Source organism: Salvelinus alpinus, chromosome 20, assembly GCF_045679555.1.
Source record: "Salvelinus alpinus chromosome 20, SLU_Salpinus.1, whole genome shotgun sequence".
NCBI classification, from domain to species: Eukaryota; Metazoa; Chordata; class Actinopteri; order Salmoniformes; family Salmonidae; genus Salvelinus; species Salvelinus alpinus.
The window spans coordinates 37,676,996-37,694,791 of NC_092105.1; the positions used below are offsets into that span (position 1 = coordinate 37,676,996).

General features: G+C 39.0%; 1 protein-coding gene across 1 annotated transcript in view; it reads left to right on the top strand.

Moving 5' to 3' along the window:
• Positions 1–17,796, top strand: part of LOC139546790 (contactin-associated protein-like 5) — a 126,283-nt gene that overhangs the window by 80,543 nt on the left and 27,944 nt on the right. The window contains exons 9-10 of the mRNA XM_071355572.1: positions 5,164–5,307; positions 15,816–15,990. Coding sequence (XP_071211673.1) covers positions 5,164–5,307; positions 15,816–15,990 — 319 coding nt within the window. The remainder of the gene's footprint in view (positions 1–5,163; positions 5,308–15,815; positions 15,991–17,796) is intronic.

Genomic DNA, 17,796 nt, shown 5'->3' on the forward strand with positions numbered 1-17,796 from the left:
GCTACCCGAAATGTTAGACCCAAGTTAGACCCAGTTAGACCCAAGTTAGACCCCAATGTTAGACCCAAAAACTAATTGAGTGTATGTACACTTCTGACCCACTGGGAATGTGATGAAAGAAATACAAGTTGAAATAAATAATTCTCTCTACTATTATTCTGACATTTCACATTCTTAAAACAAAGTGGTGATCCTCACTGACCTAAGACAGGGATTTTTTATTAGGATTAAATGTCAGGAATTTGAAAAACTGAGTTTCAATGTATTTGGCTGAGGTGTATGCAAATTCCCGACTTCAACTGTACATTTTGACTCGGGAACTGGAGTGAAGAAATATGATTTATTCATTTCACCATATTGAGAGAATGCAAATGTCCAGTTAAGGACCATCTGTAGAGGTGCTATCTTTATCAGCTTCATAAAAGCTGATAGTATTTCAACCACATAAAATGTGCACCCAAGCCAACCTGAAATCTTATCAGAAACATGGTGTGTAATTTTTTACAGCTTTATAATTTCTTACAACTGGTCAAACTGATGTCATTTGGAAATTTTACACAGAATATTTTTCAATTTGTTTTGTGTTATTACATTTTCTCCCCGGTCCTTAAATGGCTTTGCTCTGCAAACGAAGCAGAGATGACAGAGAAAACTTTACCGATGTCAACTTGATTGAAGCATTTATTCTATCAATTTATGACATTATTCTGGTGAGCAAAGGTTTATTTCAGTATTCTAGGGCAACATATAATGACAGATGAGAAGCTGCATGTATCTAATTATAGACAAGTTGACTATCAAATACCAAATATCAAATACATGTATCCCCTTGTCAAAAGAATTGTAATGTCGTCTCTGACTGTAGCCTACAGCACATTTTCTATATTAGCGGGTTAGGGTCGGATGCGAGCCTCAGATATTTAGCTAGCTCAATCGCAGTCAATGGGCCGTCATAGTTATGTGGGGGCTGTAGGTAATGCTTTTCTTTGAAAGAAAAGCCTTGTTCACTGTGGACCAAGTTTTCACTGTGAATAATTAATTGCACATGGTCATATGTAGGCTTGCGTCTGTTCAAAAAAAATTGTTTCTAGTCTCAACCGTTCTCCCGATGTCACTCAAAAGCACATTAACTCGAGGTCACATTAACTCTAGGCCTTAACCCTAACCCTAGCTTCATGTCCACTCCCAGCTCAACCCTTACCCTATCCTAACCGCAGTGGCGGTCGGTGTCGTTTAAGATCAGGGAGGGCAATATTTTTTTTATGAGCACAGCCTCATTTCTATTACAGCATATTGGATGACTCTCATTCATATTCCACCCAGCTCAGTGTAACATTGGCTACTACATGATACTTACATTTTCCCTAAATCCACCATGAAGTTGCTACAACCTAGCCTATGAATGAAAGTTTACAACATAGGTGCACAGGTAAAGAGAAAAATGAGAGGAATCAAAGTGATAGACAGTGATACATTCAATACCGCCTTGCACACTCTCGCCTGCATCTTGCTGATCTAGGGTGTAATCATTAGTCCAACAGTTTGAAACTATAGTTTCTATTGTACAAATTCAGATATGTTTATCCACGTTTTGTTCCTTTTGCTTCCACTTCTTAAGGCTAGGGGGCGATATTTTCACATCCGGATGAAAGGCGTGCCCAAAGTAAACTGCCTGCTACTCAGGCCCAGAAGCTAGGATATGCATATTATTAGTAGATTTGGATAGAAAACACTGAAGTTTCTAAAACTGTTTGAATGATGTCTGTGTATAACAGAACTTATTTGGCAGGCGAAACCCTGAGGACAAACCATCCAGGATAATTTTTTATGAGGTAACTCTCTTTTCAATGTGTTTTCTATGGGGATCTGGATTTCTAAGGCACTTGCTTGCAGTTCCTATCGCTTCCACTAGATATCAACAGTCTTTAGAAATTGGTTGATATTTTTCCTTTGAGAAATGAAGAAGTAGGGCAGTTCAGAACGAGGGTCAAGTGAAGTGTACTGTTTGTTAGAGGCGCGCGACCTGAAAGCACGCTCCACTTTGTTTTCGTCCGGTATTGAACACAGTTTTCCAGTCTTAAATTGTATTGATTATTTACGTAAAAAAATACCTAAAGTTGTATTAGGAAAGTTATTTGAAATGTTTGGAACAAGTTTACAGGTAACTAACTAGATATTTTGTAGTCATGTTGCGCGAGTTGGAACCGGTATTGTTCTGGATCAAACGCGCCAAATAAATTGACATTTTGGATATATAACGACGGAATTTATTGAACAAAAGGACGACCATTTGTGATGTTTATGGGACATTTTGGAGTGCCAACAAAAGAAGATCTTCAAAGGTAAGGCATGAATTATATCGTTATTTCTGAGTTTTGTGTCGCGCCCGGCGGGTTGAAATATGAATGTCATGTGTTTGTTTGGTGGGGTGCTATCCTCAGATAATCGCATGGTTTGCTTTCGCCGTAAAGCCTTTTTGAAATCTGACATGTTGGCTGGATTAACAACAAGTGTAGCTTTCATTTGGTGTATTACATGTGTGATTTCATGAAAGTTTAATATTTAGAGTAATTTAATTTGAATTTGGCGCTCTGCCATTTCACCGGATGTTGTCAAATCGATCCCGTTAAGGGGATTTGATCCCTAAGAACTTTTAAGAAACATTTTTCAACAGAATCTGCTAGGGCTGACCCAATTTAGTTGAGCTGTTGCTCAACCAAGATTCTTTTAGTGAAGCAGTTGCAAATATATAAAAAAATATATACATATGGCACACGAGACACCTGTTGGATTCAGGCCTGTCTGAGAGGACTATGTTTGTTTGGTTACGGTAATTTCTGTTAATACATTCAATATATTATTATTACAGTCTTACCGTTGTGTTCGTAGGAGTGGACACATTATTTGCGGAGCGCACAACCTAGGCTACACTTGTGAGAAAAAGGTTTTGGTTTATTTCATTCCATTTACAAGTATTAATTGTCTTTTGTTTGGAGCGTTCCTGTCAGTCTTGAGTAAGAACACGCACCTGTTTACACATAGAAGTAGGCCTAGGCTACCTGGCCTGCGCGCAAATGTAGGCTTATAAATGTGCCCATTTGGGGATCTGATACTATTTCAGATTGTCTTAACTCACCATTTTTCTTCGCCTCAAACAGCAAGTAAACAAGTCTGTTTTTACATCCATTGAGAATGAGAATAGTTCCTCAACCTAGCTTATTTGAAAAATCTTTCAGCTCTCTCCCTTTCAATAACTACTCAGCATGAAAGGGGAAAAAATGTAATGCTCTGATCCGGTGAAACGTCATAAAAATGGCCTACCTGATTACTTTTTATCCCTTGGGCAAATAGCCTACAGCTGTGTCTGTCTGTCCGGGAGCTCACTGGCACCTGAAACTCTGAGGGCCCAGAATATTTTATACAATGTTGCAAGTTTGCTAGCAGGAGCTTTTGGCTGACCAAGTTAATAGCTGATACAATGTTTCAAGTTCCTTGCAGACAGGCCATGCATATCCAATGTGATTTATAGGATATTCATTTTTTTATCAGGATATCTTCTACCTGCAGGCTGCAATGTTTTTATTTGATGGCTTTATGTAGGACATTTTTTACATATTGGCAATGGCAATAGAAGTTAATTTTATATTTGTATCATTTTCATTTATATATAATTTTGAATAACCACATGACACATGAAATGAAAATGTGAATATGAAAATCATAACTGGCACGCAGATCAATAGAAATGGTATGATAACTTGCCACTCCAAATGTAAAATGTTGCTTATTACTGGCAACTTCAGGAGCATAAGGCCAGCAGCAGCATGCAGCAGAAGCAGGAGGGTCAGGAACAGGTTTTTGTCTTCTGGTGGAATTGATCTCTCTGAATTGATCTCTGGCTCCCTCTAGTAATTTGTGTCTTCATTTTTAAATCGCAGTGCTTAAAGCATTAGACATGCTCAAGTAACATACATATAGTTAATTCTATTCAAACATAGGGTGGGTCTATATATGGAAAATACACATAATTATTTTTTTGATCAATAGTTTTTGACCAAAAACAGACGACTCCCGGTTGACCAACATTTGTTTTAGATAGGGACAGCCCTAGAATCGGCGGAATGAATACACCGCCCTGTGACACTCATCTTTTTGCCATTGAATGCAATGTATTGACATAAACATCAACCTTGTGACACTTGTCTTTTTCCATTGATTGCAATGTATTGAGAAAAATGTCTGTTTTTCAAATCAAGGTTATCTGAATACTTGTTTTGAAATGTATTGAAAAGTAATTGAAATGCCTGAAATAGTATTTGAACCCAGGTCTGTCACACAAAAAGATAAGCATTTGGTTTTGTCCATTTTTTAACAATGGGGAGATGAAATATGCATGGAGGTGGGATTCCATATTGTTGGATTTAGTTATTTTTACATGCTTAGCAAGACATAGCAGTCAGACAGAGTTATGTTTGACCCGTCTCTGTGTGCTCATTTGAGACTGATCTCACTCACTGCAACATAATCAAGATGTTATCAGTAACAATCCGAGGTTGTCCTCCATCTGTTGCATGTTGGAGGCTTTTCAGAGTCAATGTTTGAACCAGGTGTGCTTTTTTGTTTGTTTCAAACAATTTACTGCCTGAAATCTAGCACATTTAATTACATTCCATTGTAATTCTCCTAGCCTGCAACCCTGCGAGCAGATGGCAAGCACAGAGGGGATTGTAGACAGAGCAGACACACACAGAGCTTGGATGCCCTTCACTGTAAAGGCCTGAGCTTAATTAAATCAAAAACCAAAGATTATACCAGTGAGGTTTACCATTGGTTCCTTCTCAGAATGGAACTACAAACACAACAGATGGGGGTTGTGGGTGATCCTTTGTTTATTTGATAATGTAAGGGAAACTATATGAAATGTGTGTGTAGTGTGTGGAGGGAGAGCCATAAAGTCAACAGCTGCGAGAGCAACCGAGTGAATGCAGAGGTTTGTTGCAGACAAACAGATTGTATATCTAAATATAAAACTGTACGTTTTTTTCGTAAATTGTTTTTAGAACAGTGTAGTTGCTATGGTAAAATAACAGTGATGTGCAGAGATTGATAGTGTATTTTAAAGTCTCCAAATCACCCAGAACCTACACCCTGCTGTCTCCACAGGTCACAGAGTGAATGATGGACTGTGGCACTCCGTGAGTCTCAGCTCCCGAAGTCTCCAGGTCACCATGACTCTGGACAACGAGCCGTCCTCAACCATCGAGCTGGCGGACCACATGGACGCAGGAGACAACGTCTACTTTGGAGGTAAGAGGACAGATAATATGACCAATACTTCGTTAGGTTTGAATATATGTTCTAGTATTTACAGTAGAAAGGCAATGACTTGATTAAACTGGGGACTGTAATACCTAAGAAGCCTCACTCTTTGGCATCGTCACTCAAGTGCCTTAGTGGCTCTTAATTTACATTGGCTTGTAAGCAGAAATGTACTTAATACATCCCTGTACAAACTTTAGCTTCCCAAAACTTGCCATTTACTGTACATCTCAAATCTTCTGATAGCTGGCGTTTTACTAAGCTGCTTTTAAAAGGCTTCAACTTATATAATGGCATGTCTTGGCAGGTTTAACTCTGCTCTCCTTTTTTGGGGCGACTTCTCTCTCTGCCATAACAGAGGTTTAACAACTGTACATGATTGTCACTAAATCACAAATGTTGTATTTTCTGGTTGCATGTCTCCAGTCAGTAAGTCAGTTCAGCACTCTTAGCATACAACATACAGTGCCTTCGGAAAGTATTCAGACCCCTTGACTTTTTCCACATTTTGTTACGTTACAGCCTTATTCTCATCAATCTACACACAATACCCAATAATGACAAAGCAAAAACACGTTTTTAGATTTTTTTGCTAATTTATTCACAAAAAAAAACTGAAATGTCACATTTACATAAGTATTCAGACCCTTTACTCAGTACTTTGTTAAAGCACCATTGGCAGCGATTAAAGCATTGAGTCTTCTTGGGAATGACGCTACAAGCTTGGCACACCTGTATTTGGGGAGTTTCTCCCATTCTTCTTTGCAGATCCTCTCAAGCTCTGTGAGGTTGGATGGGGAACGCTGCTGCACAGCTATTTTCAGGTCTTTCCATAGATATTCGATAGGGTTCAAGTCCAGGTTCTGGCTGGGCAACTCAAGGACATACAGAGACTTGTCCCAAAGCCACTCCTGTGTTATCTTGGCTGTGTGCTTAGGGTCATTGTCCTGTTGGAAGGTGAACAGGTTTTCATCAAGGGTCTCTCTGTAATTTGCTCGGATTATCTTTGCCTCGATCCAGACTAATCTCCCAGTCCCTGTCACTGAAAAACTTCCCCACAGCATGATGCTGCAATCACCATGCTTCTCCGTAGGGATGGGTCCAGGTTTCCTCCAGACGTGAAGCTTGGCATTCAGGCCAAATAGTTTAATCTTGGTTTCATCAGACCAGAGAATTCCCAAGTGGGCTGTCATGTGCCTTTTACTGAGTAGTGACTTCCGTCTTGCTACTCTACCGTAAAGGTCTGATTGGTGTAATGCTGCAGAGATAGTTGTCCTTCTGGAAGGTTCTCCCATCTCCACAGAAGAACTGTAGAGCTCTGTCAGAGGGACCATCGCATTCTTGGTCACCTCCCTGACCAAGGCCCCTCTCCCCCAATTGCTCAGTTTGGCCGGGTGGACAGCTCTAGGAAGAGTGTTGGTGGTTCCAAACTTCTTCCATGTAAGAATGATGGAGGCAACTGTGTTCTTGGGGACTTTCAATGCTGCAGAAATGTTTTGGTACCCTTCTCCAGATCTGTGCCTCGACACAATCCTGTCTCGTATCTCCATGGACAATTCCTTCGACCTCATGGCTTGGTTTTTGCTCTGACATGCACTGTCAACTGTGGGACCTTATATAGACAGGTGTGTGCCTTTCTAAATCATGTCCAATAAATGTAATTTACACTGAATCTTCCTTTAGAAGTTGCGTCATACTGCAGCACAGCTTGCGGGCTGCCGCAGAATTCTATGGCACGTTATGTGTCAGCCATTGTTGCCATTAATGCTAGTTAGTGCTAGTTTGACCACCAGAGGGCATCTTTGAGAAGCATTTGACTGTTTTCAATATTGGCTGTACGAGAGAATTTAAAACCTTTTTTGTAAGATCATAGTATATGGGATTGATTTTAAGAAATGTAACTTAATTAATTTGAATAAATTTATGGTGTTTCTATTCCAAAAAAAACTACAAACTAAACCTTCAGAGTTTTCGTTAGTAAAATATGGCGCTGTCAATGATGTGCGTACTGGTAGCGGAGTCAGGTGCAGGAGAGCAGAGAGTTGTGAACAGGCGCACACTTTATTTAGGCAGGAGAAACCAACAGACGTACGCCACTGCGTCGAAACCTCCAGCCAATTGGCAAAAGTGGAAACTTGCAAACAGTCACAATAATATGTACAAACAAATAAACATACCTCGTGAAATAAAACACGGAAATGAATGCATACCAGTATAGAGCGTCAAAATAGACACGTAACACAAAACAATCTCACACAAAGACATGAGGGGGAACAGAGGAATAAATACATGTAGTGTGATTGAGGAATGAAAACCAGGTGTGCAGCGAACAAGACGAAACAAATGGATAAATGAAAAATGGAGCGGCGATGGCTAGAAAGCCAGTGACGTCGACCGCCGAACGCCGCCCGAACAAGGAGAGGAGCCGACTTCGGCGGAAGTCGTGACAGGCACTGTACAAAGTGAAGAGCAAAATAATCCTAACATTTCCACACCATAATTGTAGGCTAAACAATACCCAAATGGAGATTCAGTGAAAATAAAGTCTCGTTGATTTATCAAGACCAGTCCCCATGCTTTTCTCAGAGCAGCGTGAAACTGTGCTGAAATAGTTTACCACACGCGGGTAGGCTATTGCTTCAAATCCTATTATAACAATTTGATGACTTTGGGAGTTTCAGGAAGCAACAATTTGTTTCCTTCATTAGCCTACTTTATTCTTGAAAGAACTCCAGCACAGAGAAGAGAAAGGAGCCTTAGATAATTCAACAATAAAGCGATTGAATTAACAAATGCTTTTGACTCTTTTTAATTTTGGGCATCAACCAAAAACACAGCATCTACCGTGGTTTGAATTCGATTTAAAACATACAACTATTTCAAAATGCATATGTTTATTAGGCTACTGTGCAGTCTGACAAAACCAACAGGACAATGAGAATAGGCAAAAATAACACACCATAATTCCTCTCAAGAGAATTAACATTACAGTTACACCAACTGGTAGGCTAATCACACAATCGTACAACATGGTAAGAGAACTGGTGAATAAAGTTACCCCTCTACATACGCATTTATTGTGTTTACATCTAACAATAGCAACAGGAATATTATAAAAGTGAAATAAGTATTTGTTCTGACTTACATTTGGTCAAAAACGCACATATCAAATGAAAACAGTCTGATCTCCACAAAAGCCAACCTAACTAAGAAATACATTTTGTTGGTTGCCATGGTGAATAATCCAATAATAATTGGTAGGACACATAAAAGGAAACATCAAAGAGTTTACCGGAATCTCTAAATGACAATACTGGCAAATCAATAAAATGTCCTTGTACAGTAGTAGATAATAATAGTAATTAATATCTAAGGGGCTTTTGTACAATTATAATGCAGGGTTAATAATAAATTAACCCTGCATTATATTAAATTAATATATTTGTAGGGGTTGATGCATTTATTTGTTGGGGCAAATCTGGTTTTAGAGTACTTAAGCATCAAATACATTGCAAGTTTGCACATTTTGGCCTTTGGGCTACACTTTACAATAGAACTCAACTCTGACTGACCGCAGCATCTATAGTGCTACAAATATTTTATTTTATTAGATTTCTTTCAACGGTTTTATTAAGTAGTCTTGCTTGTCTCAGAGCAGTGCGAAACAGTGCTGAAATAGTTGACCACATTCAAGTAGGCTATTGCTTCAAATCCTATTATAACAATTGGATGACTTTGGGTTTCAGTAAGCAACAATTTGTTGCCTTCATTAGCCTACTTTATTCTTAAGTGAACTCCAGCACAGAGAAGAGAAAGGAGTCTTAAATAATTCAACAATAAAGCGATTGAATTCACAAATGCATTTGACTGTTTTTAATATTGGCCATCAACCAAAAACACAGCATCTACCGTGATAGAAATACGTTATTGTATTCTATTGAATTTTTTTACTATTTCAAAATGCATATGTTTATTAGGCTACTGTGCAGTCTGACAAGTAAACATACCCTACATTACATAGTAAACATGGTAATGTGCCTAATTCCTTACATAAGGGAGAGCAGGCCACTTCCAGACTTTCTCGATGACCTGAAGTACTCATTAACTCTGTCTTTAATGCTTTTTCGGGTTGCATCAGTCATGGACAGAAACTTCTGAAAGTCAGTATTAATGATGAACACCCGGAGGTTCACTTGTAAGCCACATTTGCCTTGTTATCCATCCCAGTTGGTATTCTGTGTCAACTCGTGTTATCTCTCTTCGGTTACACATCCTTGGAATAGCAGAACAGCATAACAGTCCGGACGGACCTTGCTGTGCCTGGTGAGCAGTTCCTCAAGTTTTGTTGTCAGAAGAGAACTGGAAATGTCAGAGTGAACCGATGACCTGACGAACCCGCCACATATGTTGACTCTGCCTGTCAGAGGTGGAATTCCAGAGCTCACAGGTGTGCCTGGCATGGATTGGGACTCCATTTCGTTCCTCGCCCTCTTCAACGCGTCATTCTCCGCCAAATCCTATTATAACAATTGGATGACTTTGGGTGTTCCAGTAAGCAACTATTTGTTGCCTTCATTAGCCTACTTTATTCCAATATTTCTGTCATTAAGTGATATTTATTCCCATAGTATTCGTTATGGATCCATCCAGATGTGGTTAGAAAACAATGCATTTGGTGGACCCGTAATAGTCTATTGTCCTGCTGATAGCCCATCAAGGGTGCATGGCTTCTTTTGTATTCTTAAAAGAACTCCAGCACAGAGAAGAGAAAGGAGCCTTGAATAATTAAACATGTCGGTAAAATACTGTTAGACTTGGGGAATATGGTCACGGACAGTGCTATTCGCCTGTGTTACGCCAAACGCGAAATCCCAGGAAAGGGAACAAGTACAGTAGGCTACAATACTGTAAAGTTGGCCTAGTAATGATAAAAAGAATGCTTAAATAAATTGACTTCTGGTCTTTACTGTATGCTACACATTTTTACATTGGATTCCATTTCCAACAAGACTATTCAAGCCATCAACTAACTGATGGTTGAAGATGATGAGTGATCGGCAAAGGCAATCTGGAATCTGCTGGCATCACAGCACAACATCAACATCGCTCTAATCACAGTCAGAAGACAGTTGAAGAAACTTGAGTGGACTTATGGAAAGGCTCTGTTACACGTTTTATATACAGTTGAAGTTGGAAGTTTACATTCACTTAGGTTGGAGTCATTAAAACTAGTTTTACAACCACTCCACAAATGTCTTGTTAACAAACTATAGTTTTGGCAAGTCGGTTAGGACATCTACTTTGTGCATGACACAAGCAATTTATCAAACAGTTGTTTACAGACAGATTATTTCACTTATAATTCACTGTATCACAATTCCAGTGGGCCAGAAGTTAACATACTCTAAGTTGACTGTGCCTTTAAACAGCTTGGAAAATTCCAGAAAATTATGTCATGGCTTTAGAAGCTTCTGATAGGCTAATTGACATAATTTGAGTCAATTGGAGGTGTACCTGTGGAAGTATTTCAAGGCCTACCTTCAAACTCAGTGCCTCTTTGCTTGACATCATGGAAGAATCAAAGACAATCAGCCAAGGCTTCAGAAAAAAAATTGTAGACCTTCACAAGTCTGGTTCATCCTTGGGAGCAATTTCCAAACGCCTGACGGTACCACGTTCATCTGTACAAACAATAGTACGCAAGTATAAACACCATGGGACCACGCAGCCGTGATACCGCTCAGGAAGGAGACGCATTCTGTCTCCTAGAGATGAACGTACTTTGGTGCAAAAAGTGCAAATCAATCCCAGAGCAACAGCAAAAGACCTTGTGAAGATGCTGGAGGAAACAGGTACAAAAGTATCTATATCCACAGTAAAACAAGTCCTATATCGACATAACCTGAGAGTCCGCTCAGCAAGGAAGAAGCCACTGCTCCAAAACTGCCATAAAACGCCAGACTATGGTTTGCAACTGCACATGGGGACAAAGATTGTACTTTTTGGCGAATTGTCCTTTGGTCTGATGAAACAAATATAGAACTATTATGTTATGTTATGTTTGAGGAGGAAAAAGGGTGAAGCTTGCAAGCCGAAGAACACCATCCCAACCGTGAAGCTCGGGGGTGGCAGCATCATGTTGTGGGGGTGCTTTGCTGCAGGAGAGGCTGGTGCACTTCACAAAATAGATGGCTTCATGAGGAAGGTAAATTATGTGGATATGTTGAAGCAACATCTCAAGACATCAGTCAGGAAGTTAAAGCTTGGTCGCAAATGGGTCTTCCAAATGGACAATGACCCCAAGCATACTTCCAAAGTTGTGGCAAAAAGTCAAGGTATTGGAGTGGCCATCACAAAGCCCTGACCTCAATCCTATAGAAAATGTGTGAGCAGAACTGAAAAAGCGTGTGCGAGCAAGGAGGCCTACAAACCTGACTCAGTTACACCAGCTCTGTCAGGAGGAATGGGCCAAAATTCACCCAACTTATTGTGGGAAGCTTGTGGAAGGCTACCTGAAACGTTTGACCCAAGTTAAACAATTTAAAGGCAATGCTACCGAATACTAATTGAGTGTATGTAAACTTCTGACCCACTGGGAATGTGATGAAATAAAAGCTGAAATAAATAATTATCTTTACTATTATTCTGACATTTCACATTCTTAAAATAAAGTGGTGATCCTAACTGACCTAAGGCAGTGTAACGGGTTTCGTCCTCTTCGTCTGAGGAGGAGTAGCAAGGATCGGACCAATATGCAGCGTGGTAAGTGTCCATAATGATAATTTAATAAATCAAACAGAACACTTAACGAAATAACAAAAATACAAAACAAACAACCCGAAACAGTCCTGTATGGTGAAAACACTAACACAGGATACAACCACCCACAAAACCCAAAGGAAAAACAGGCTACCTAAATATGGCTCCCAATCAGAGACAACGACTGACACCTGCCTCTAATTGAGAACCATACTAGGCCAAACACATAGAAACAGACAACCTAGACATACAACATAGAATGCCCACCCACATCATACCCTGACCAAACAAAACATAGAAACATACAAAGCAAACTATGGTCAGGGCGTGACAGGCAGGGAATTTCTACTAGGATTAAATGTCAGGAATTGTGAAAAACTGAGTTTAAATGTATTTGGCTAACATGCATGTACTCTTCTGACTTCAACTGTATGTACAGTATATATTTTAAAAAATCTGAACATTAACCATGTGTGTTCTCTTGTTTTGTACTGTTCTGTAATTTTGTCACAATAATTTGTCTGACAAACAGAGAACTTTGCGTGCTGCAGGCCCAGGTATGGATCAAAGCTGGCGAGACATTCAATGACATCATCAAGAGTTATGCAGGACCCTATGTCAGAGAGGTGTTTTTGTGACCACATTGTGTCCTACTAATAGCCCTTGTGAAAAACAATAATTTGTTATTGTTTTCAAAATACCTCCAGGGCCGATAGACAAGTTCCTTACTTTTTCCACCTTCCGCTTCCATTTTTGCAGTAATGCTGCAATTAGTTGGTTGTAATTTTGGGTAGAGCAGACATTTCCATGTTAGCTGCATGTGTGACATAACTCTACCAGTCCTATTTATGATATAATTTCCAAAGATTTAACCTTTTTTAAACATTTTATTGAAAAATAATGTTTTTTTTTAATCAATTGTTATATTTGAGTTTAACTACAATATTTATTGTATTATTTCATTTTCAAATAACCGAAAGTGACAGCTGTAATCTGAATAAAGGTAAAAAGGCCATTCTTGAACATGGGGTGAGACATACTTACTAATCTGCTAGAAAACCAGTTTGGATTTAAGTATAACTTTTGTATGACTGACGCCTTTAGTGAGAGGTCTAATGCTTTAATATTGAATCATTTCTGTCCTCCGAATTGATATTCATTATATAAATAGGCCCATGTGCACCTTCATCAGATGAACCGCAACATGTCGGCTAAAGCAGTTTAATTCATGAATGCATTTGAAAGTTTTCAATATTGTGATAATGAAGAGCAAAATAATCCAAACATTTCCAAATAAAAATCGGATTGATGTATCAAGACCAGTCCCCATGTTATGTAATTCAGTGATATTTATTCCCATAGTAAATCGATACGGACCTGTTAATATATTTAAAGCCCCTAAACTCGGCAAGAGTCTATAGTCCTGCTGATAGTTGAAATTAACGTCTGCATTTTGAAATAGTTTATCATTATTTTTATTAACGAAAGCATAAAGATGTTGATGAAGTAGTACTGTACAGTATATGCTTTATCTGACATTTTGCGGTTGCATGAGGTTTGGAGATAGAAATGTAAAACTTTAGAATACTTAATACATTTCAAGTTGGGGGGATTTTTTTTCACACCTAGCCAAGCTATCCTTTTGTAAAGGTTGAAGAGTCTGTTGTCCTGCTAATAGCCCATCATGGAAACGTTGTTTGCACCCATAGGTTTTAGGCCTGCAGTAGGTTATAATAATCCCTGCCTTCTGGGAATGTTTAAATGTCCAAAAGTTATGGGTGGAGTTAGAATTTTGGATGTCAGAAGTATTAAAATCAACCAATTTAAATATGCTTTATTATCCAAATGTTTAAAGTGCAACACGCATCTGATTATTCAATATGATTAGGATTTATTTTGTTTACATTCTTTATTGGAACCACAATGTCACAAATTATTGAACACACACAACATGAGCAGATTAACTTTGTCAAAACCGTCAAAACATGTATTTATTAAAGACTAACAGAATGAAAACACCTCCATTCATTTACGAACAGATATTCAATTTGTGCCACAGTTTAGACTACCGATAGATCAGTGATATTTTTGAGATGATTTTGTTTTCAAATACCCAAAAGTGAGCGGTTGTAATCTGAATAAAGGTAAAAAGGCCAATCTTGAACATGGGGTGAGATAATAGGATCTTAAATGGAATATTTTTTGCTCATATAATTTAAACAGGTTGCTAGGTGTAGTCAAAACCATAAGTAAATATGTGAACTGTGATATGACTAAAGAGTTAATAAGGGTGATTTTTTTTCACAAATAAACAGGTATTTTCATCAATGGCACATTGTTTGAAGAGTCCACAAACAGGAGGTGGAGTTCCAGAGTTCCTCGCCCTCTTCAACTCGTTATTCTCCGCCTGACTCTCCACCAATGCCGCCTGATTCTCCGCCAATGACGTCTCCCCCAATACCTCCTGCCTCTGGACCAATGCATCAGCTGATTCATTTTACAATCACAATCAGATTAATTTTACAATCATAATCCTAACATTTCCAAATAAAAATCTGATTGATTTATCAAGACCAGCTCTGTCATTCAGTAATAATAATAATAATAATTGTTGGATAACAGATCATCTCTCAGAACTCATTAAGAGGGGGCTTCTATCTTCAATATAATCATTAATTCTGAAGGTCAAACCCAGAGGTGGCCTGCAGTAGGTTATAACTAACGGAAAATTGCATGTCAATTCATAAACCATGTGCCATGGAATCGGTACATCTAAAATCTCTTCCCAACTATTTTGCAATCTATATGGCACAGCTGTCAATTTTTTGGTTCTGAAATGAAACCGGTATATATTTTTATTTATCACAATTTTCTTTAACCAATTTTGTTCTTTAATGCAGGGCCGCCAGACGTGTTCCTTACTTTTTCCCCCTTCCACTTGATAAAGGTTCCAATTGATAACTTTTTTTTATTATCAAATAGTATATTTGAGTTTAACCACAGTATTTGTTGTATTATTTGTTCTGTCTTTTCTGGTGGATTAAACTGAAATTGCAACCAACGATATTTTGGAGATTATTTCGTTTTCAAATAACCGAAAGAGAGCTGTTGTAATCTGAATAAAGGGGAAAAGGCCACACTTGAACATGGGGTGAGACATTCTTACTAATTTGTAAATAAAGCCAGTTTGTTATTTTGAACGATTTATTTATGTTTTTAGAGGGAGAAAAACCAAAAGCCCACCGTGCCTATTTTTCAAAAATCGTCAGTCCACATGTCAAATGAAATTCCCCAATTGTATTTACCCAAGTTCTCTCTTAACTCCAGGACCACCAACAGTTTTTTGTTGTTGTTGCCTGATGCAGGACACTAGTGCCAGAGAAGAGAGACTCTCAGACTGAAAACACTTCCATTCATTTACGAAAAGATAGTAAATTTGTGCCACAGTTTAGACTACCAATAGTTCCGCGTTCTAACTCCCCCTTGTGATGACAGAATGCCACCATCTACCACTAACGGTCGCGGCATAAGCTCGTAACTTTTAAAGGAAGGTATTTTTGTTTTTATAGGTTATAGGGTATTTTTTGTAGATGTAATTTATTTAATCCGTTTTAAGGCTGTAACGTAACAAAATGTGGGAAAAGTCAAGGGGTCTGAATACTTTGCATTATTACAGTAGAAGCTGGTTTGGCAGATGTTTTGTTACGTAAACATCCTTCTGCTGTGTGTTCCATTAGGCTGTCCCTCCTTGTCCCCAGCTGAACCAGGCTGTGAGAACCCCACATTGGCATTCCAGGGTTGCATGCGTCTCATCTCCATCAACAGCCAGCCCATGGACCTGAACCGGGTGCAACAAGGACGGCTGGGAAAGTACAAGGAGCTGCAGTTTGACACATGTGGCATCCATGACAGGTATCACAATTGCTGTATACAATATTAGAATTTTGAAATGATGTGCCAAGGTGACAACCTTCAACTCAAAGCATATGCACGGGACTTTTGTTTTTTGCTTATGCAACTAACACAAAACTTAACACTTGATTATTTTCAGACCTTGTTTGATATGGTATGTTCTAGCAACTCTGTTTGGATTGTGCAAGCACATAATTGCTGTCTCCTCATTTGATTTTATGGCGCTGGTATAAAACATTGTAGTTTATTTTGGACCTGAAGCTTGTGAAATCCTTTTCTCACAGCTGAAGTGTGAGCAAATGAACATTAACACACGTTCTAAGGCAGGGGACTTTTGAAGTCAGCAGCCTTTACAGGGTCTACAGTAATTACTGAGGAGGGTAGAGTAATTATAGAAACGTGGTAGGTTCCTATGTTGCCCAATGGAAAAAGCAGCTGATTGGGACTCTGCTTTCGACTGTGTCTCTAATTAACTGTGACTGGAGTCAGAATGCCGATTGACTGATTGCCAGACTGACAGTTTACTGTACAATTTTTACTGGGATGCATGAAACCCAGGAGCCAGTTAACCTAAGATCCACTGAGAAGTGATGATGAGGAGAGCAGCTTATTTTTCTTTAGTGTTTCCAAAAGTGTCGGGAGCAAAATGTCTCATGTTATGACACCACACCGAACATATTTTAATTGGGAACCCAACATGAGAAACAGTAAGCAAAAATAATTATGTGGCAAAGCTCAAAAGAGGCAACTTGTTTCTTAGTGTTAAAATCTTGAACATTGTTTCGCTATTTTTATGTATAGAACCAGCGCCCAATACATTAGTCAAAGCACAATATGAATAATCAGATGTCTACATGCAGAGCTATACTGTAATTAGACTATACACTATTTCAGGATCTGCAACACGGAGTGTTTTTGGAGAACTGGTGATTTAAACAGCACCCATTTCTGAATGACTTTGTATTTCGTTCCTGTGGTGAGGATTAAGCACTGTGTTTATGCTTGTGGTGTTCCAATAACCAACATAATAAAAAAAGCTTCCATCTTCAACCTTTTCAATATAATGACAACCTACTTATAATTGCGTAACCTCCACTGTAACGGACAAATCACTGCAATCAAACAAGATTACGACATACCCTGGGAGTTGTTCTTTCTATCGTCTTACCTTTTTAGAAACAGTGTTGATTTATCCTTCCCCCTGCTCAACACTGCCTGTATATTAATAGTATAACATAGCAAAGCTAGGCCTCCCTCTGTCTCTCTCCATCACCAATTCTCCAGCTTTAAAACATGCATGAGCAGCTGTCACCCTCCAGGACCCTGCCAGGCTCAGGATGGCAGTCCCCTAACAGCCAGCGCAGGTTGACTGGAAGACCGCGGCCTCCGCATGCCACCGTGGAGGTGGGGGCCATGGGTTCCTAGGAATGTTCAATAAAGCCATTAAGGGACATGCCCAACCTAACTCAGCACTTTGGCTTGTGACATACTTTAAAGAAAAGCAATTCATTTCTTTGTCAGCGAGGGAACTAATTACATAACACAAAAAAACTCGGAGAGATTATAGTACCTTTTGTTGAAGAGCTTTCCTTGCCATTCACTCCGACCACTAAAACTTTATTGTCCGGTTTATTGCAGAGGAACAGTTCTGCAAGTTGAGCAGCATAATTTTATGGTCCACGAAAGCCTTTTCTGTGTGCATGAATAAAAATAGCACAGCAATAATTAAACCATCACCTGAACATTTTTCGGAGAACAGTTGACTCCTTTTGTAGTGCTAAATAGGTAAATGGGTATTGTAATAGC